Here is a 21,079-nt window from a genome sequence, read left to right as displayed (position 1 = left end):
AGCAGAATGCGGAGATGTTCCAACTTAAATTTAAACGTAATCACATCAGGTTCAGCTTGTTGAGAAATGTTCCCTGAATCAGTAATTTCTCCCTCAGACAAAACCTCCCTGGCCCCATCAGACTGGTTTAGGGGCCCTTCAGAACCATTATTATCAGCGTCGTCATGCTCTTCAGTATCTAAAACAGAGCAGTCGCGCTTACGCTGATAAGTGTGCATTTTGGCTAAAATGTTTTTGACAGAATTATCCATTACAGCCGTTAATTGTTGCATAGTAAGGAGTATTGGCGCGCTAGATGTACTAGGGGCCTCCTGAGTGGGCAAGACTCGTGTAGACGAAGGAGGGAATGATGCAGTACCATGCTTACTCCCCTCACTTGAGGAATCATCTTGGGCATCATTGTCATTGTCACATAAATCACATTTATTTAAATGAGAAGGAACTCTGGCTTCCCCACATTCAGAACACAGTCTATCTGGTAGTTCAGACATGTTAAACAGGCATAAACTTGATAACAAAGTACAAAAAACGTTTTAAAATAAAACCGTTACTGTCACTTTAAATTTTAAACTGAACACACTTTATTACTGCAATTGCGAAAAAATATGAAGGAATTGTTCAAAATTCACCAAAATTTCACCACAGTGTCTTAAAGCCTTAAAAGTATTGCACACCAAATTTGGAAGCTTTAACCCTTAAAATAACGGAACCGGAGCCGTTTTTAACTTTAACCCCTTTACAGTCCCTGGTATCTGCTTTGCTGAGACCCAACCAAGCCCAAAGGGGAATACGATACCAAATGACGCCTTCAGAAAGTCTTTTCTATGTATCAGAGCTCCTCACACATGCGACTGCATGTCATGCCTCTCAAAAACAAGTGCGCAACACCGGCGCGAAACTGAGGCTCTGCCTATGATTTGGGAAAGCCCCTAAGAATAAGGTGTCTAAAACAGTGCCTGCCGATATATCTTATCAAAATACCCAGATTAAATGATTCCTCAAGGCTAAATATGTGTTAAAAATGAATCGATTTAGCCCAGAAAAAGTCTACAGTCTTAATAAGCCCTTGTGAAGCCCTTATGTACTATCTTAATAAACATGGCTTACCGGATCCCATAGGGAAAATGACAGCTTCCAGCATTACATCGTCTTGTTAGAATGTGTCATACCTCAAGCAGCAAGAGACTGCTCACTGTTCCCCCAACTGAAGTTAATTCCTCTCAACAGTCCTGTGTGGAACAGCCATGGATTTTAGTAACGGTTGCTAAAATCATTTTCCTCATACAAACAGAAATCTTCATCTCTTTTCTGTTTCTGAGTAAATAGTACATACCAGCACTATTTCAAAATAACAAACTCTTGATTGAATAATAAAAACTACAGTTAAACACTAAAAAACTCTAAGCCATCTCCGTGGAGATGTTGCCTGTACAACGGCAAAGAGAATGACTGGGGTAGGCGGAGCCTAGGAGGGATCATGTGACCAGCTTTGCTGGGCTCTTTGCCATTTCCTGTTGGGGAAGAGAATATCCCACAAGTAAGGATGACGCCGTGGACCGGACACACCTATGTTGGAGAAAAGGTACATTTTTAATCAAGACGGCTGCTTTGTAAACTTTGATGAATGAAAGTGCCCCTGTTTTTAATAGTATTTTTAAAAAGCGGGCTTTCATTAACCAAAGTTTACCTTCACTTTAAACCAAGTCTGAGCATTTGTAATTAAAAGTGACAGTAAAGGTAAAATTTGAAATAGAAGTAAAATGGAAAATTTTTAAAAGAGAGAGTAAACAAATAAATAAATGCCTATGAAATATTATCCAGAGAATATGCAGATGTTTTATATTAGTTGTTTAAAAAGTGAATAATCTGTATAAAGGTGTCCCAGAAAGCAGTGGATGCTACCATGTTGTAACCCAGGTTTCCTTTATCTTCTGTGCTAAAGCCAATTAGGGAAAGCTATATGTTGGTCAACCAAGTCGAAGGTCAGTTTTTCCATTTCTAACAGAAAAGGCAACAATTTTCTGAATTAAATTACAAGACAAAAGGGACCAAATAAATAAGATTTTTTTTTTTTAACTAAAAATAATTAAACATTTTATTGATTTATTACAATTTAAAAGTTTGATGTGTCCCTTAAATTTTCTAAATCTTGTTTCCCTACAGAAGCCGTGCATTTGTAATGTTGCAATGTGTAGTACATTGTAATTGTTTTCTTTAATAAACTTGTTAATTACTGACAGACCATGTTTATCTTTTCTTTTTTTTTTTTATTTAAAGCCGGTGTTACTGTGTATGTGATCATGTATAAGTGTGCATGCAGGTGTGTGCAAGAGTGTCAACGCTGTAGCCTGATTGGCTGAAAAGACCCAATGCGTGTAGTTTAAAATCAATGACCATCTATGTGCGTTTTGTTCAATAAGTTTCATAAACTGTAACTATACAGACTTCTTGGAGCATAAATTTTTTTATTTTGCATTTTAAGGATCCATTTATGTTTGTTTTAGGACTAATCAACATCATAGCTATATTTCAGCACTACTGAATATTTTTCTTATAATATTACATTTCCTATTTAGTTGTGAGTTCATCCCAATAAATTCATTAATTACGTTTATGACACCGGCATCATTTCTTGTCTTGATGGTTTCTTGGATATGACATATTAACAAAACACGGACATAAAGTGCGACAGTTTGTAAAACACATATACAAAAAGCAAACGAGAAAATGGTGTACCCAGATAAATAGTTACAGTGAATGTTCGTTTAACGTAATAATCCTTATGTTTCTGTTTTAGCCCGAGAGATAAATGTAATCGTGTGTTGAACCTAAGTGTGTTTACAAATTCCTTAACAGAGGGGTTAAACGTTTATTTCAAACTGAGGAATCAGCAACAAACTTGTTCGAAGCTGAACAAAGGCGCTTGAGGGTGTGCATGAGGTGACATATTTATTCATATAGACTGGTTTTATCAATTTCCTTGTTGCGTAAAACAAGGTTATAAATAAATACATATTATCAATTACTGTATGCCAATGTTACTACTTCTGTAGCAGCCTCTTATATATGTGCACATAAGGCCAGACATCAAGACAAGGGACTGGTGAATTTGTCCGTTAAAGCAGCATAAAAAGTCCCAACATTAAAGGGACATTAAACAGCTGAGTACAACTACAATAGCACGGTTACTACTTTATGCTATTGTTCTCTCTCTCCTGTACATGCAGCTCTATTTAAAACCGTTCTCTTATTTTAACACATTACAGAACCCAGTTGGTAAAGCTGTATATTTTATACTGGTTTCCGCCATATTGTAGCTCATGTATTGTTGCATCCTGTGATAGGAGCATTCTACTTTCACAGATTTGGCTTTTCACAGCTGTACCTTGCACTTCCCTTTAGCCCATACAATAGAAAGTTTTTTTGAACAGTTTAAAAAATGAAAAACAAATATAAGCACCAAGATGGCGGCGCCCAGTGTGAAGATGCAGCGCTTCACTAACTAATACTTGTAAGGGGTTAGAATAAGAGAATAACATTGAAGACACAGAGAAAAACAATATCATGGTGAGTCGTAACCATTCTACTGTACTTGTACTCACCAGTTAAAGGTCCCTTTAATAAGTTATATGGCAATGAGTTAAAATGCACTAACTTACCTTATACAAAGGTTCAGTACTCCATTTCTTGAAAACACCAAAGGCACTGCAGCCTACCCATGGATTACTCAAATATCAGCTTTGGCTGTGAGTGCAATTCACCCTATTTTTACCATATATATGGAAGGACTTCTGAACCTTTAAGTGAAGTTTAACAAAAACTAGAAGCCATAATGTGTTTTTTGTTTGTTTTTTTGCAACTGTTTAAACTGGGTAACCAATAGACATGTACCAGAATAAGCTGCTTTAATATTAAAGGGATATTAAAATAATTTCTATATGCACAGTATATTTACCAGACTGGAAAAATACTACACATATAAAAAAAAAAACAACAATTTTTTGTTAGCATTGAAAATACAGAAAAAGTGGGCAGAATAAATAAAATTAAGTTTTTTTTACAATGCATATTTTAAATCAAATGTCTCTTCAGTTTAACATCCCTTTAATTACAGGTTTATTAAGCAGAGGAAATACTGAAGCAAAATGAAAGAAAGAGAGAAAAACCATAAAAGACAAACACAGAAGAGGTGTTAAAGAAGTATTAGAAGATAAACAGATTCTCACCCAGAATAACACTGTAGTTCCCGAGAAGCAGAACCGAACAGCCTTGCTAGTTAGAGGCAGAAAAGGCTCCGTTTCCTGAAACAGTGAAGCGAGCAAGGCCACAATTCACCATCAAATAAAAAACCACTTGCCACATAGAAGAAAAGACATCTCCAGATACTGCGTGAAAGGAAAAACAACCACCAGACAAAAGCCATCCCTGTTGGGGATTCATTTTCATTGCTTTGTGTCAAAAAAACATCTACAGTATGAATAGTGATGGTCTTAGAGTTATTGACCACAACCAGAGCCATTTAACAGTAAGTTAGCTACACTTCTGAGAGGATATATGGGGGTGCTAGATGCAAATTTGGGACAAACACTAAATTCTGCTAAAGCTAAGGTATATGTCAATATTAAAGTGATTGTAAAGTTTAATGAATAAGCGCCCGGTATCTAAAAATACTCTAAAAACAGGGGCACTTTCATTCATTAAACTTTACAATGAAGTTTCCTTTTTTAAATACTTACCTTTCTTTATGGGAAAAAAACAGTGATCCTCCGCCCGCTTTTCCTGCTGTAGTTGGCTTCCTCCACTCATTGCGTGGCCCCACGTGTTAGTCAGCAAAGGGGACACACAATGAATGGAGGAAGCCAGATTCGTCATTGCTGTGCTAACTAAGGCAGGAGCAGAGAATTGCCAGTCTGTTTTCCATAAAGAAAGGTATTTAAAAAAAAGAAGAAGCTTCATTGTAAAGTTTAATGAATAAAAGTGTACTTTTAAATACCGGACACATTAATTTAAATTAATAATCACTTTAATTTCTAAGGGAATCTTAACACCTAATAACATTTGAGAAGATAATAGAGGGAAAGTAAACAAATTAATTGGATAGAACATTAGTTTTCTTGGTATCCTTTGTTAAACACTAACCTAGGTGAGCTCAGGAGTGCGCACGTGCCTTAAGCCAACTGGCAGCAGTGTTTTCAACATTGTTTATAGCAATGGTATACATCGTTATAAACATTACTGCCATAAAATGCTATACACACACTCTTAAGCTCCTATCAGCCGCCTAGGTTTAGTCTTCAACAAAGAATACCAAGAGTAGAAAAGAAAGTTGATAACAGAAGTAGACTTGAAAGTTGGTTAAAATTGGTTGTTCTGCCTGAATGATAAAACTAATTTTGACTTTACTGTCCTTTTAAGCTATTAAGAATGACAAAATGGGTGTTAGGATTTTTTTCTTTAATGATGCAGATAGAAAGCTGCTTAAAATTGCAAGCTCTAATTTACTCCTATTATCAAATTTTCTTCGTTCTCTTGCCATCTTTATTTAAAAAGCAGGAATGTAAAGCTTAAGAGCCAGCCCATTTTTGGTTGATAACCTGGGTTATGCTTGCTTATTGGTTTGCTAAATGTAGCCACCAATAAACAAGCGCTATCCAGGGTTCTGAACCTAAAATGACCTGCCTCCTAAACTTTAAATTCATGATTTTTAAATAAAGATAGCAAGATAATGAAGAAAAATTTAGTAAATTAGAAAGTTGCTTAAAATTGCTGCTGAATCATTAAAGAAAAAAAAAGGGGTTTAGTATCCCTTTAAGTATAAGCACAAAGACTCTACAAGTTCCTGGAACAAAATATTATACCATTGAGAACTGTTGAATCTTTGACTGATAAACATAAACTTGAACTACAAAAGAAAGGCTGGGATGATTCTTTAAGGTTGTCTAGTAATAAAATCATGCAGGTATCTATGTCTGGTTTGCATGTCTGTGGAATTTGCCTACGCCGATTTCTATAACACAGGGATGGCTCGCAAAGTGGGTGTAATTAACCATTTCTCGCAGTAACAAGGTAGTAACACCACCAATCTTCACCTTACAACATTGCAATAAAAATAGCAACACAATGTTAATCTGGTTAGTTTCCATTTTTTTTTTATAGGACACTTTGCATCCAACCTCTCTTCTTACCCAAAATACTATTGACATCCAGCACAAGAAGAGTTTCGAAAGGAGATTTACTTTGCTTCGTTTTACAACCAGTTCTATTTCCTATAAATGCAGAAACGCTAATGTGTAACAAATTGGTTCGAAATACCAAATAACAGATCAGCATTGTGGTCCGTGGGAAACCAGAAAAATATAAAATAACAGAAGTGTTACATTAGAGTATGCAAAAGAATATTCTGAAAGCTAAATATGTAAGTTCTTTAAAAATGTATCTCATTCTAAAAGTACACACACATCCGAACAGTTTAGAACGTGAAAAGCTGGTTTATGGACAAGTTTTTCTTTTATACATGGCCTTAAGTAACACAATGTGTTAGTTATTATTGCAAAAATACCTGCAAATTAAAAAGGGAAAACCGGTTATACAAAAGAGATTCCTTTCATAAAATTCCTTGCAATTACATATATACTGACACCTAGATTACGAGTTTTGAGCGCTATAGGGTAATTTACAAACGCAACAAAAGTTGGGTATAAGAATAGGAATACCGGTAATTTTTATTATTTTTGATCATTTATTGAGTTGTGTAATGTATTTTTTTAGGGGGTGTTTATCTTTTGTAGCAAAAGAGCTGCTTAACTTAGGGCAGTGCCCTACAAAAGGCCCTTTTAAAGGGCCCTTGGTAGTTTATTTTAGATTAGGCTTTTTTTATTTTGGGGTGTAATTTTTTTTTATTTTTTTTTTAAAGGGTATTAGAATAGGAATAATTTTAAATTTTTTGGATAATTTCTTTTTTTTTTTTTTTTTTTTGTAATGGTAGGTTTTAGTGTAAGGTAGCTTAGGTTTTATTTGACAGGTAATTTTGTATTTACTTTAACTAGGTAGTTATTAAATAGTTAATAACTATTTACTAACTAGTCTACCTAGTTAAAATAAATACAAACTTACCTGTGAAATAAAAATAAAACCGAAGATAGCTACAATATAACTATTAGTTATATTGTAGCTAGCTTAGGTTTTATTTCACAGGTAAGTTTGTATTTAGTTTTAAATATGAATTATTTAGTTAATAATTGTAAGTTTAATTTAGCTCTATTTTAATTAAAGTTAGGGGGTGTTAGGGTTACATTAGGGTTAGGTTTAGGGGTTACTAGTTTAAATTAGTTTATTGCGATGTGGGGAGCTTTCGGTTTAGGGGTTAATAGGTTTATTAGAGTGGCAGCAGTGTAGGGGTTAACTTAAGTATAGTGGCGATGTTGGCGGATGGCAGATTAGGGGTTAATGATATTTAAATAATGTTTGAGATGAGGGAGGGCAGTGTTTTAGGGGTTAATAACTTTAGTATAGTGGTGACAATGTCGGGGAGCGTCAGAATAGGGGTTAATAAATTGTATTAGTGGTGGGGATATCAGGAGCGGCAGATTAGGGGTTAATGAATTTAATTTAGTGTTTGCGATGCGGGAGGGCTCGGTTTAGGGGTTAATAGGTTTTTTATGGGTGTTAGTGTTCTTTTTAACACATTAGTTATTACAGCTTTGTAGCATAAAACTCTTAACTACTGACTTTAGATGGCGTTACGGATCTTGTCGTTTTAGGCTGTAACGCTCGCTTTTTAGCCTCACCACAAAACTCGTAATGGCAGCGCTATGGGAATCCCATTAAAAAAAGTAATTTTTACGAGTGAGGTACTGACGTTGCATTACAGGCTAAAAGGCTTGCAGTACAGCTATACCGACAAGACTTGTAATGGCTGCTGTGCTGTTTTAACGCTGAAAATACTATATTTTCAGCGTTAAAAGACGAACTCGCAAACTTGTAATCTAGCTGTTAGTGAATTAAAGGCACAGTCTACTTGATTTTATTTATGGTTTAAAAAGATAGATTATGTTCTTACTACCTATTCCCCAGCTTTGCATAAACAACGTTCTATTAATGTACTTTATAACCCCTAAGATTGCCTGTTTCTAAGCCCCTGCCTGCCGCCTCTTATCAGTGCTTTTCTTTAGCTTTTTACATTCTTGCACACAGACCGCTCTAGTTCATGTGTGCCATACATATAGCATTGTGCTTATTTCTGTGGAGTTATTTATGAGTCAGCACTAATTGGCTAAAATGCAAGTCTGTAAATAGCACTGATATAAGGGGGCAGAGGCTTAGATACAAGGTAATCACAGAGGTAAAAAGTATATTAATATAACTGTGTTAGTTACGCAAAACTGGGGAATGGGTAATAAGGGAATTGTCTTTTTTTAAACAATAACAATTTTCAAGCAAACTGTCCCTTTAACTAAGGAAGCACACTAGTGATTAGTGGAGTCCCTCACAGAATTCTATTACCTGAGGAAAATTATACAGCAGTGCTATCTGAAATGAGTAACGTAATGTTATCATTCTACCGTTTGTGCAATAAACATTAACCACTCACACATAGCAGCAATGAGAGTGGTATGGAATCGCTATACACTGTGCGCCAACAGTGTTAGAGCTCCGTACCTCTTGCATTTGTGTGATTCACTTTTAATCTTGGCCTGTGTGTAACAAACTAAAAAGGGGTTAAGTCGCACTCAGACGCCACAAGCAATGGAGCATTCTAGTAGAACCCATTTTTTTTTTTATGGAAAACATTTTTCTATTGTTAGTTTAAAAAAAAAATGCCTAAACCCTTATAGATCATAACTTAATAGACTCTACTACTCCTAACCAACCGAATTTTTACATATGGCGCTTGTAAAGCACATTTTTGACATAACATGAACGTTCAACTCCATACATAAAAGCATGTGGTTTTAATAGCATCAAGTAATCAAGTGCTTTACATGACAATTTATATACAATGCATTGTGATGGGTGTAATATAAACATAATGCCAGGCTTGTAATATCAGCATTTAAATTTCTACCGAGACATCCATACTTACCCAGTCTCCCAGCTCACCATTGGTTTTTTTTGTTTGTTTGTTTGTTTTTTTAAATGTTCAGAAGCAGGGAGGTACAGACAATCAGAAGCTGAGCTGCTCGCTGCTACTAATAGTAATTAAGGACAAGCCTTGTTGAGTATTCAATGACAGGTCTTGTTGTGTATGCAAGACTTGTCTCTGCTTACTATATCAAGGGCTCATTGAATGTAGCATGTGCCTTCATTTTCAATAGCTGCACCATGTACCTTCCCACTGCAGTTATTTAAAGGGACACTGAACCCAATTTTTTTCTTTCTTGATTCAGATGGAGCTTGAAATTTTAAGAAACTTTCTAATTTACTCCTATTATCAAATTGTCTTCATTCCCTTTGAATCTTTATTTGAAATGCAAGAATGTAAATTTAGATGCCGGCCCATTTTTGGTGAACAACCTGGGTTGTCCTTGCTGATTGGTGGATAAATTCATCCACCAATAAAAAAAAGTGCTGTCCAGAGTCAACCAAAAAAGTGCTGTCCAGAGTCTGAACCAAAAAAAACCTTAGATTACTTTTTTTTTTCAAATAAAGATAGCAAGAGAACGAAGAAAAATTGATAATAGGAGTAAATTAGAAAGTTGCTTAAAATTGCATGCTCTATCTGAATCACAAAAGAAAAAAAAATAGGTTCAGTGTCCCTTTAAGAGAAGGGGGGGGAAAGGAGGACTGGCGAGTGGGACATACTGGACATAGGGTAAGCGTGCGTACACAGGGGGAGGGAAGACATACACATTTGGCTATTTTGGGCTGATCTGAATGCAGGGAATGGCAGGCACAAGCAAAATTCTGTAATTGTTGGAGCTGGATTTATTCTTGTGAAAGTGCAACACACAAACATCTGGATTTGCACAGATCTTAGTGTGTTGCGCTTTCACAAGAATAAATCTGCCTCCGAAAATTGCAGAATATGGTTTGCAGCTGCCATCTTCGCCACTCAGAACGGCCAGAAATAACCGAATGCACGTCTAGTTTTCAGATATCCTAATTGATTTACGATATGGGAAAAGGCTGGTTATATTTAGAAAACCATTCTAAAATTTAAAAAAAAAAAAAAAATACTTTAATATGCTGACTTTTGTGTCCCTTTAACAGATGGTCTCATAATTTTTGGTCTGCATATTTCAACCCTATATATGGTTTGTAAAATGATATATGGCAGCATATTTCAGCTTCAAAAGGATTTTAAACACAATTTTTTTCTTTCACGATTCAGATAGAGCGTTCAATTTCAAGCAACTTTCTAATTTACTCCTATTGTCAACTTTTTCTTTGTTCGCTTGGTATCTGATTAAAAATAGTACGAATGCAAGCATAGGAGCCGGCCTATTTTTGGTTCAACACCCTGGGTAGTGCTTGCTGATTGTTGGCTACATTTAGCCATCAATCAGCAAGCGCTACCCAGGTGCGGAACTAAAAATGGGCCAGCTACATTCCAGCTATTTCAAATAAAGATACCAAGGAAAAGAAGAAAAACTGATAATAGGAGTAAATTAGAAAGTTGTTTAAAACTGCATGCTCCATCTGAATCATGAAAGAACAAATTTGGGTTTCATATCCCATTCAAAAAAACATATTGTGCACTGGTCACTGGTACATGCAGCATTAGAATGCACAAGGGTAATAGTAGCTATTGCAAAAGCAAAGAACTTTTCACAAGATGCATTTGTGTAATCAAATAATTCCCCTTTTATGTGCCTTTAATACACTGCAAGCAGATGAAAAGCTTAGCAGTTAAACCTAACTCTAGAACATGCGATAGGAATTCCCAGTATGTGTAGCACAAACATTACCTGAGTCACAGGATTCTTCTTCCTTTTCGTACATTTGGCTTCGTATTCTGGTCTAAGTTGAAGCTGCTGCTGTTCTTCCTCAAAATCAACCAAATCCCATTCATACTCCAGCCTGGCCTGTCTGCGTTTCCAAAACTCCAAGAACAAAGTTACTGAAATAGCATATGAGTTAGAATGTAAACTTGCGCAACTGGGAAGCAAAATATTAAAGAAAACCTTAAAGGGACATGAAACCCAAAAATGTTTTCATAATTCAGATAGACATCGTTTTAAACAACATTTTAGTTTACTTCTATTATTTAATTTGCAACATTCTTCAGATATCTTTTGTTGAAGAAATAGCAATGTACATGGATGAGCCAATCACATGAGGCATCTATGTGCAGCCACCAATTAGCAGCTACTGAGCCTATATAGGTATGCTTTTCAACAAAGGATATCTTGAGAATAAAGCAAATTAGATAGTAGAAGTAAATTGGAAAGTTGTTTAAAATTACATGCGTTTTCTAAATCATGAAAGAAAAAAGTTTGTGTTTCGTGACCCTTTAAGCTTCTTTCAAAACAGCTGTACTAAGTATTGTTGTAGTTAAAGGCACATTCCAATACAAAAATTACATTATATAAATTTATTAGTGCCTATTATTCTTATATTGATGATCGTAAATAATTGTGTTTAAAGCACGTCAAAAATTTGCTGGGTCATTTAACTACTGATCCTGATTGTTTGACCTGCCTCGTCCTGTTGCATTACCGATCTTAGCTTACTATGTCCGATGCAAAGGGGATATAAAAGTAAAAAATTATACCTTCATGATTCAGGATGCAACAAAGCCAGTTTAACCCCTTGGCGACCAACGTTGCCTGTACGTCTGCTGTTGTTAAAAGGGACATGATACTCAATTTCCCTTTCATGGTATAGAGAGAGCAGGCAGTTTTAAACAACTTTCCAATTTACTTCTATTATCTAATTTGCTTTATTCTCTTGGCATCCTTTGTTAAAAATAATACCTAGATAGACTCAGAACCTGTTGATTGGAGGCCGCACATATTATCTCACCCATATGTATTGCTGTTTCTTCAACAGAAGTAAATTAGAAAGGTGCTTAAAATTGCATGTACTATCTGAATCATGAAAGAAAAAAAATTGGGTTTCATGTCCCTTTAAGGGTTTTACTAGCACAGCTTTGCCGACAGTGGCAAAGCTGTGCTATAACTGCATGTGTCATTTCCAGCGCATGTATGTGCGCATCTGAAAGACCGCGGACACTAAACACAGCAAAGTCATTCGCATGATTACTAGATGTCAGAAAAACATAATTTATGCTTACCTGATAAATTCCTTTCTTCTGTTGTGTGATCAGTCCACGGGTCATCATTACTTCTGGGATATAACTCCTCCCCAACAGGAAATGCAAGAGGATTCACCCAGCAGAGCTGCATATAGCTCCTCCCCTCTACGTCAGTCCCAGTCATTCGACCAAGAATCAACGAGAAAGGAGTAACCAAGGGTGAAGTGGTGACTGGAGTATAATTTAAAAGATATTTACCTGCCTTAAAACAGGGCGGGCCGTGGACTGATCACACAACAGAAGAAAGGAATTTATCAGGTAAGCATAAATTATGTTTTCTTCTGTTATGTGTGATCAGTCCACGGGTCATCATTACTTCTGGGATACCAATACCAAAGCAAAAGTACACGGATGACGGGAGGGATAGGCAGGCTCATTATATAGAAGGAACCACTGCCTGAAGAACCTTTCTCCCAAAAATAGCCTCCGAAGAAGCAAAAGTGTCAAATTTGTAAAATTTGGAAAAAGTATGAAGCGAAGACCAAGTTGCAGCCTTGCAAATCTGTTCAACCGAGGCCTCATTCTTAAAGGCCCAAGTGGAAGCCACAGCTCTAGTGGAGTGAGCTGTAATTCTTTCAGGAGGCTGCTGACCAGCAGTCTCATAGGCTAAACGTATTATGCTACGAAGCCAAAAAGAGAGAGAGGTAGCAGAAGCTTTTTGACCTCTCCTCTGTCCAGAATAAACGACAAACAGGGAAGAAGTTTGGCGAAAATCTTTAGTTGCCTGCAAGTAGAACTTGAGGGCACGAACTACATCCAGATTGTGTAGAAGACGTTCCTTCTTTGAAGAAGGATTTGGACACAAGGATGGAACAACAATCTCTTGATTGATATTCCTGTTAGTGACCACCTTAGGTAAGAACCCAGGTTTAGTACGCAGAACTACCTTGTCTGAGTGAAAAATCAGATAAGGAGAATCACAATGTAAGGCTGATAACTCAGAGACTCTTCGAGCCGAGGAAATAGCCATTAAAAACAGAACTTTCCAAGATAACAATTTTATATCAATGGAATGAAGGGGTTCAAATGGAACACCCTGTAAAACGTTAAGAACTAAGTTTAAACTCCATGGCGGAGCAACAGCTTTAAACACAGGCTTGATCCTAGCTAAAGCCTGACAAAAGGCCTGGACGTCTGGATTTTCTGACAGACGCCTGTGTAACAAGATGGACAGAGCTGAAATCTGTCCCTTTAATGAACTAGCTGATAAACCCTTTTCTAACCCTTCTTGTAGAAAAGACAATATCCTAGAGATCCTAACCTTACTCCAGGAGTAATGTTTGGATTCGCACCAGTATAGGTATTTACGCCATATTTTATGGTAAATCTTTCTGGTAACAGGCTTCCTAGCCTGTATCAGGGTATCAATAACCGACTCAGAAAAACCACGTTTTGATAAAATCAAACGTTCAATTTCCAAGCAGTCAGCTTCAGAGAAGTTAGATTTTGATGTTTGAATGGACCCTGTATCAGAAGGTCCTGTCTTAGAGGTAGAGACCAAGGCGGACAGGATGACATGTCCACTAGATCTGCATACCAAGTCCTGCGTGGCCATGCAGGCGCTATTAGAATCACTGATGCTCTCTCCTGCTTGATTTTGGCAATCAATCGAGGAAGCAGCGGAAAGGGTGGAAACACATAAGCCATCCCGAAGTTCCAAGGTGCTGTCAAAGCATCTATCAGAACCGCTCCCGGATCCCTGGATCTGGACCCGTAGCGAGGAAGTTTGGCGTTCTGGCGAGACGCCATGAGATCTATCTCTGGTTTGCCCCAACGTCGAAGTATTTGGGCAAAGACCTCCGGATGAAGTTCCCACTCCCCCGGATGAAAAGTCTGGCGACTCAAGAAATCCGCCTCCCAGTTCTCCACTCCCGGGATGTGGATTGCTGACAGGTGGCAAGAGTGAGACTCTGCCCAGCGAATTATCTTTGATACTTCCACCATTGCTAGGGAGCTTCTTGTCCCTCCCTGATGGTTGATGTAAGCTACAGTCGTGATGTTGTCCGACTGAAACCTGATGAACCCCCGAGTTGTTAATTGGGGCCAATCCCACACAGCAGTGAAGAGAAACGAAACTGTCACAATTAAAGCAAAAAAAAAAAAAAAAAAAACTGCCAAGTGGAAAATAATGCCCAAATATTTATTCACACAGTACCTCAGCCATGTAAACGATTCTACATTCCAGCAAAAACGTTTAACATGATAAATAGTTATTAAAAAGGATTAGTGACCTTTAACAGAGTAGTTCCGGTGAAATACCATCCCCAGAATACTGAAGTGTATACATACATGTCATTTTAACGGTATGGCAGGATTTTCTCATCAATTCCATTCAGAAAATAAAAACTGCTACATACCTCAATGCAGATTCATCTGCCCGCTGTCCCCTGATCTGAAGCCTTTACCTCCCTCAGATGGCCGAGAACAGCAATATGATCTTAACTACTCCGGTTAAAATCATAGTAAAAAACTCTGACAGATTCTTCCTCAAACTCTGCCAGAGAAGGAATAACACGCTCCGGTGCTATTTTAAAATAACAAACTTTTGATTGAAGTCATAAAAACTAAGTATAATCACCATAGTCCTCTCACACATCCTATCTAGTCGTTGGGTGCAAGAGAATGACTGGGACTGACGTAGAGGGGAGGAGCTATATGCAGCTCTGCTGGGTGAATCCTCTTGCATTTCCTGTTGGGGAGGAGTTATATCCCAGAAGTAATGATGACCCGTGGACTGATCACACATAACAGAAGAAATGTTATTTCACTATAGAAATCAAACTACCGAAATGTTTTAAAAAAACTGTATCTTTCTTCTACACATATATAAAACCAACAGTTTTATTTATATTTAACGTGTTCATTAGTGATATTGGTAATAGGCTCCAGGGAAAGGTGTGCTCGTTTGCTTTTGATACAACAATTTGTAACAAAGCTAATGTTCCAGGAGTGGATCAAATGAGCAGTGATATTAAAGGGATAGGAAAGTCAAAATTAAAGTGAATGTAAATTTTTATGCTAAAGTGTCCGGCTTTTAAAAATTCGATTAAAAACTGGGGCACTTTCATTCATCAAAATTTACATTTCACTCGTCGTGAAAAAATATTTACCTTTTAAACTTGACAGCTGCTCCAGCTTCCCCCGGTCATCGCAAGCCATTTCTGACGTCAGAAATTATGGATCTGTCATCCTCCAATCACGGCTTCCCCCCCGGGGGAATCCATGTCTGATTCGAAGCCGTGATTGCAGGAAGCCGGATTCCTCATTTTAGACCCAGGAAGAGGCTTTGCGACGGGCAGAGGAAGCTGGAGCGGCTGTCAAGATTAAAAGGTAAGTTTTTTTTCACAACACGAGTGAAATGTAAAGTGCCCCTGTTTTTAATCACAATTTTAAAACCAGGCACTTTAGAATGAAAATTTACAATCACTTTAAACTTGCATGATTCAGATAGAGCATGTAATTTTAGGACACCTTTAAATTCACTTCTATTTTCAAATGTGCTTTGATTTCTCTTAGTATCCCTTGTTAAAAAATAAATACGCACATATACACTAGTGGGAGCTGCTGCTAATTGGTGCCTCTTGTGATTGACTAAATAGATATGTTCAGCTTCCTGTCAGTAGTGCAATGCTGTCCCTTCAGCAAAGGATAACAAGAGAATGAAGAAAATTTGATAATAGAATTAAATTGGAAAGTTGTTTAAAATTGTATTTTCTACCTGAATCATAAAAGAAAATGTTGGGGTTTACTATCCCTTTAATAAACTGGAGGACTGGGCAAATGTGATATAACGTAATATTACCAAGAGCAAAATTATGCATATAGGATCCAAAAACCCAAAGGCAAATTATAGTCTCTATGGTACATTACTTACTGTACTTACACTAAAGAGGAACGGGACTTGGGAATTATTATTTCAGATGATATAAAATGCAGTAGACATTGCAGCAGTGCAGCCAGTAGAATACTTGGTTGCATTGGGAGAGGTATTAGTAGCAGAAATAGCAAGATTCTTCTGTTACTTTGCAGATCACTAGTAAGGCCTCATCTGGAATATTGTGTACAGTTCTGGAGACAATATTTCTGGAAGGATATACATTATCTAGAAACTGTCCAAAGGAGGGCTACTAAAATAGTACATGGTCTAAAATCTAAAAATGTATAAAAAGAGAGACTCCATGATCTAAATATGTATAGTTTAGAGAAGAGAAAGACATGATATAAACCTTCAAATATATGAAGGGACTTAAAGGGACAGTCAACACCAGAATTTTTGTTGTTTAAAAAGAAAGATAATCCCTTTATTACCCATTCCCCAGTTTTGCATAACCAACACAGTTATAATAATACACGTTTTACCTCTGTAATTATCTTGTATCTAAAGCCTCTGCTGACTGCCCCGTTATTTCAGTTCTTTTGACAGACATTCAGTTTAGCCAATCAGTGCTCAGTCCTAGGTCACTTTACGTGCATGAGCTCAATGCTATCTATATGAAACATGTGAACTAATGCCCTCTAGTGGTCAAAATGTATTCAGATTAGAGGCAGTCTTCAAGGTCTAAGAAATTAGCATATGAACCTCCTAGTTTTAGCTTTCAACTAAGAATACCAAGAAAACTAAGCAAAATTGGTGATAAAAGTAAATTGGGAAGTTGTTTAAAATTGCATGCCCTATTTAAAACATGAAAGTTTTTTTTGGACTTGACTGTCCCTTTAATAAATTGGAAGCTGAAAGCATTTTCCACAAAAAAAGAAATAGCAAACAAAGGGGTTACAATCTTAAATTAGACGGTAGCAGATACAGGAAAAATGTGAGGAAGCACTTTTTTACAGAAAGGGTGGTGGATTCATGGGATAAACTTCCAATTGAGGTGGTAACGTAATTTGGGTAGACTTGATGGGCCTTTTGTTTCATATCTTCCGTCAAATTTATGTTTCTATAAAAAAATTAATTCTATGTACAGCACAAGTTCATAAAATATTTGCAGAATTTACAAAACGTCTCTGAAGCACTTTATGGCAATTACTTACGTAACAATGTTTGTTGTAATGTTCTACATATAGTGCTCAATACACATGCACACTACTAAGCCTATCTCAGTATGCTCTCATGGAAATAAGCTAAATTCCAACAAAATATGTCAAGACTAAGACATCAATTTGATACTAAAAATTGTAGTCTATTTGAATCATGAAAGTTACATTCAAAAACTCAAGGGTCGATCACATCAAATAACTATTAGTTTTTCTAAAGTTCAGTGTAAGCTGCCAAAAGAAAGTTGTGTAATCTGGGCAGACCTGACACCAGACCAAGTTATAATGCATTAATTCTGCACTCTAAAACAAACTAGTGACTGATCTCATTATGAGATCATATTCCCTGCAAGGAGATACTGAATTAAAAAGGCATTTACAAAGATTTGCCTGAAGAGACCTTAGTGCCCTGGAAGCTAAAAATATCCTCTGTTCTTAGTCATTAACCCCTTGCCTGCCAGTAGGGCTGCCACCGTTTATATAAAAAAATACCTGTCATGTTCATTAGCATCAATTTGCATAAATAATCATACATTAGGAAATAAAGTTGCTAGAACTGATTTAAATGATCATTGGTTTATAATTAGATTATAATTAAAATCCAACCCACTTAGGAGAAGTTTGATCATGATAGCATATTTTCTTCTATATTTTTTTTTTTTTTTTTTTAACTGGACCTTAAAGGGATATTGAACCCAAATTTTTTCTTTTGTGATTCAGATAGAGCATGCAATTTTAAGCAACTTTCTAATTTACACCTATTATCAAATTTTATTCATTCTCTTGGTATCTTTATTTGAAAAGAAAGAATGTAAGTATAGATGCCTGCCCATTTTTGGTGAACAACCTGGGTAGTTCTTGCTGATTGGTGGATTAAATTTAACCGACCAATAAACAAGTGCTGTCCAGCGTACTGAACCAAAAAACAGCTTAGATGCCTTTTTCAAATAAAGATAGCAAGAGAACGAAGAAAAATTAAAAGGAGTAAATTAGAAAGTTGCCAGAGAAGGCGGCGATGAATCACATTGTTTTCTTTAATTCATGAATATAGTTTTTTACATTCCAAAAAGTGTGATCTTATTGACTATACTGTGCTAGCTAGTAGCAATCTCCTTACACATTTTAAGACAAATGATAAAACAGAATTTATGCTTACCTGATAAATTACTTTCTCTTGTGGTGTATCCAGTCCACGGGTTCATCCTTTACTTGTGGGATATTCTCCTTCCTAACAGGAAGTGGCAAAGAGAGCACACAGCAGAGCTGTCCATATAGCTCCCCCTCTAACTCCACCCCCCAGTCATTCGACCGAAGGTTAGGAAGAAAAAGGAGAAACCATAGGGTGCAGTGGTGACTGTAGTTTAAAAATAAAAACCACCTGTCTTAAAATGACAGGGCGGGCCGGGTTCATCCTTTACTTGTTGGATACCAATACCAAAGCTTTAGGACACGGATGAAGGGAGGGAACAAGACAGGTACCTTAAACGGAAGGCACCACTGCTTGCAAAACCCTTCTCCCAAAAATAGCCTCCGAAGAAGCAAAAGTATTGTATTTGTAAAATTTGGAAAAAGTATGCAGCGAAGACCAAATCGCTGCCTTACAAATCTGTTCAACAGAAGCCTCATTTTTAAAAGCCCATGTGGAAGCCACTGCTCTGGTAGAATGAGCAGTAATTGTTTCAGGAGGCTGCTGGCCAGCAGTCTCATAGGCCAGACGGTTGATGCTTTTCAGCCAAAAGGAAAGAGAGGGGGCAGTCGCTTTCTGACCTCTCCTCTTACCAGAATAGATAACAAACAATGAAGTTGTTTGTCTGAAATCCTTAGTTGCTTGTAAAAAGAACTTTAAAGCACGAACCACATCAAGATTGTGTAACAGACGTTCCTTCTTCAAAGAAGGATTAGGACACAGAGAAAGAACAACAATTTCCTGGTTAATATTCTTATTAGACACAACCTTAGGAAGAAAACCAGGTTTGGTACGCAAAACTACCTTATCTGCATGGAACACCAAGTAAGGTGAGTCACACTGTAAAGCAGTGTAAACTCTGAAACTCTTCACGCAGAAGAGATAGCTACCAAAAACAAAACTTTCCAAGATAAAAGCTTAATATCTATGGAATTTAAAGGTTCAAACGGAACCCCTTGCAGAACTGAAAGAACTAAATTCAGACTCCATGGCGGAACCACAGGTCTATAAACAGGCTTGATTCTGACTAAAGCCTGAGTAAACGCTTGAACGTCTGGTACCTCCGCCAGACGTTTGTGTAAAAGAATAGACAAAGCAGATATCTGTCCTTTTAAGGAACTAGCTGACAATCCTTTCTCCAATCCATCTTGCAGAAAAGACAATATCCTGGGAATCCTAATCTTACTCCATGAGTAGCCCTTGGATTCGCACCAACAAAGATATTTTCGCCAAATCTTATGGTAGATTTTCCTGATGACAGGCTTTCCTGATGAGCGACTCAGAGAAACCACGCGTTCAATCTCCAAGCAGTCAGACGCAGAGAAATTAGATTTGGATGTTTGAAAGGACCTTGAAGTAGAAGGTCCTGCCTCATTGGCAGAGTCCATGGTGGAACGGATGACATGTCCACTAGGTCTGCATACCAGGTCCTGCGTGGCCACGCAGGCGCTATTAGAATATGTGTGGAAACACATAGGCCAGATTGAAGGACCAAGGCACTGCTAGAGCATCTATCAACACCGCCTGGGGATCCCGGGACCTGGACCCATAAAGAGGAAGTTTGGCATTCTGACGGGACGCCATCAGATCCAATTCTGGAGTGCCCCATAGCTGAGTCGGCTGGGCAAATACCTCCGGGTGGAGTTCCCACTCCCCCGGATGAAAAGTCTGACGACTTAGAAAATCTGCCTCCCAGTTGTCTACTCCTGGGATGTGAATTGCTGAGAGGTGGCAAGAGTGATCCTCCGCCCACCTGATTATTTTGGTTACTTCCATCATTGCTAGTGAACTCCTTGTTCCCCCTTGATGGTTGATGTAAGCTACAGTCGTGATGTTGTCCGACTGAAATCTGATGAATTTGGCCGCAGCTAGCTGAGGCCATGCATGAAGAGCGTTGAATATCGCCCTCAGTTCCAGAATGTTTATCGGGAGAAGAGCTTCTTCCCGAGACCATAAGCCCTGAGCTTTCAGGGAGTCCCAGACTGCACCCCAGCTCAACGGTTGTTACAATGATCCACTCTGGTCTTCGGAAACACATTCCCTGAGACAGGTGATCCTGAGACAACCACCAAAGAAGAGAATCTCTGGTCCCTTGGTCCAACTGTATTTGAGGAGACAAATCTGCATAATCCCCATTCCACTGTTTGAGCATGCATAGTTGCAGTGGTCTGAGGTGTATCCGTGCAAAAGGGACTATGTCCATTGCCGCTACTAGTCCGATTGTCTCCATGCACTGAGCCACAGACGGCCGAGGAATGGAATGAAGAGCTCGGCAAGTAGTTAAGAGTTTTAACTTTCTGACCTCCTTCAGAAATATTTTCATTTCTACCAAATCCATTAGGGTTCCTAGGAATGGAACTCTTGTGAGGGGGGAGAGAGAACTCTTTTTGATGTTCACCTTCCACCCGTGAGACCTCAGAAAGGCCAATACAATTTCCGTGTGAGACTTGGCTCTTTGGAAAGTCGACGCCTGAATTAAGATGTTGTCTAGGTAAGGCGCCACTGCTATGCCCCGCGGTCTTAGAACCGCCAGGAGGGACCCTAGCACCTTTGTGAAAATTCTGGGAGCAGTGGCCAACCCGAAAGGAAGAGCCACAAACTGA

General features: G+C 37.7%; 1 protein-coding gene across 9 annotated transcripts in view; it reads right to left on the bottom strand.

Annotated features, from left to right (window-relative positions):
• The window catches only part of ANO5 (anoctamin 5), a 599,368-nt gene that overhangs the window by 209,728 nt on the left and 368,561 nt on the right, over positions 1–21,079 (bottom strand). For 8 of the 9 annotated variants that reach the window (XM_053720371.1, XM_053720374.1, XM_053720375.1 and 5 more), the window contains 2 exons: positions 10,908–11,059; positions 6,186–6,266 (listed from right to left, as the gene is read on the bottom strand). In XM_053720371.1, the coding sequence (XP_053576346.1) occupies positions 6,186–6,266; positions 10,908–11,059 (233 nt within the window). Of the gene's footprint in view, positions 1–4,226; positions 4,302–6,185; positions 6,267–10,907; positions 11,060–21,079 lie in introns of all 9 variants that reach the window. The other variant, XM_053720372.1, reaches the window with a different exon arrangement.

This window comes from Bombina bombina, chromosome 7 (genome assembly GCF_027579735.1).
Source record: "Bombina bombina isolate aBomBom1 chromosome 7, aBomBom1.pri, whole genome shotgun sequence".
In the NCBI taxonomy this organism is placed as follows: Eukaryota; Metazoa; Chordata; class Amphibia; order Anura; family Bombinatoridae; genus Bombina; species Bombina bombina.
This window is presented reverse-complemented; position numbering and strand designations above follow the sequence as displayed.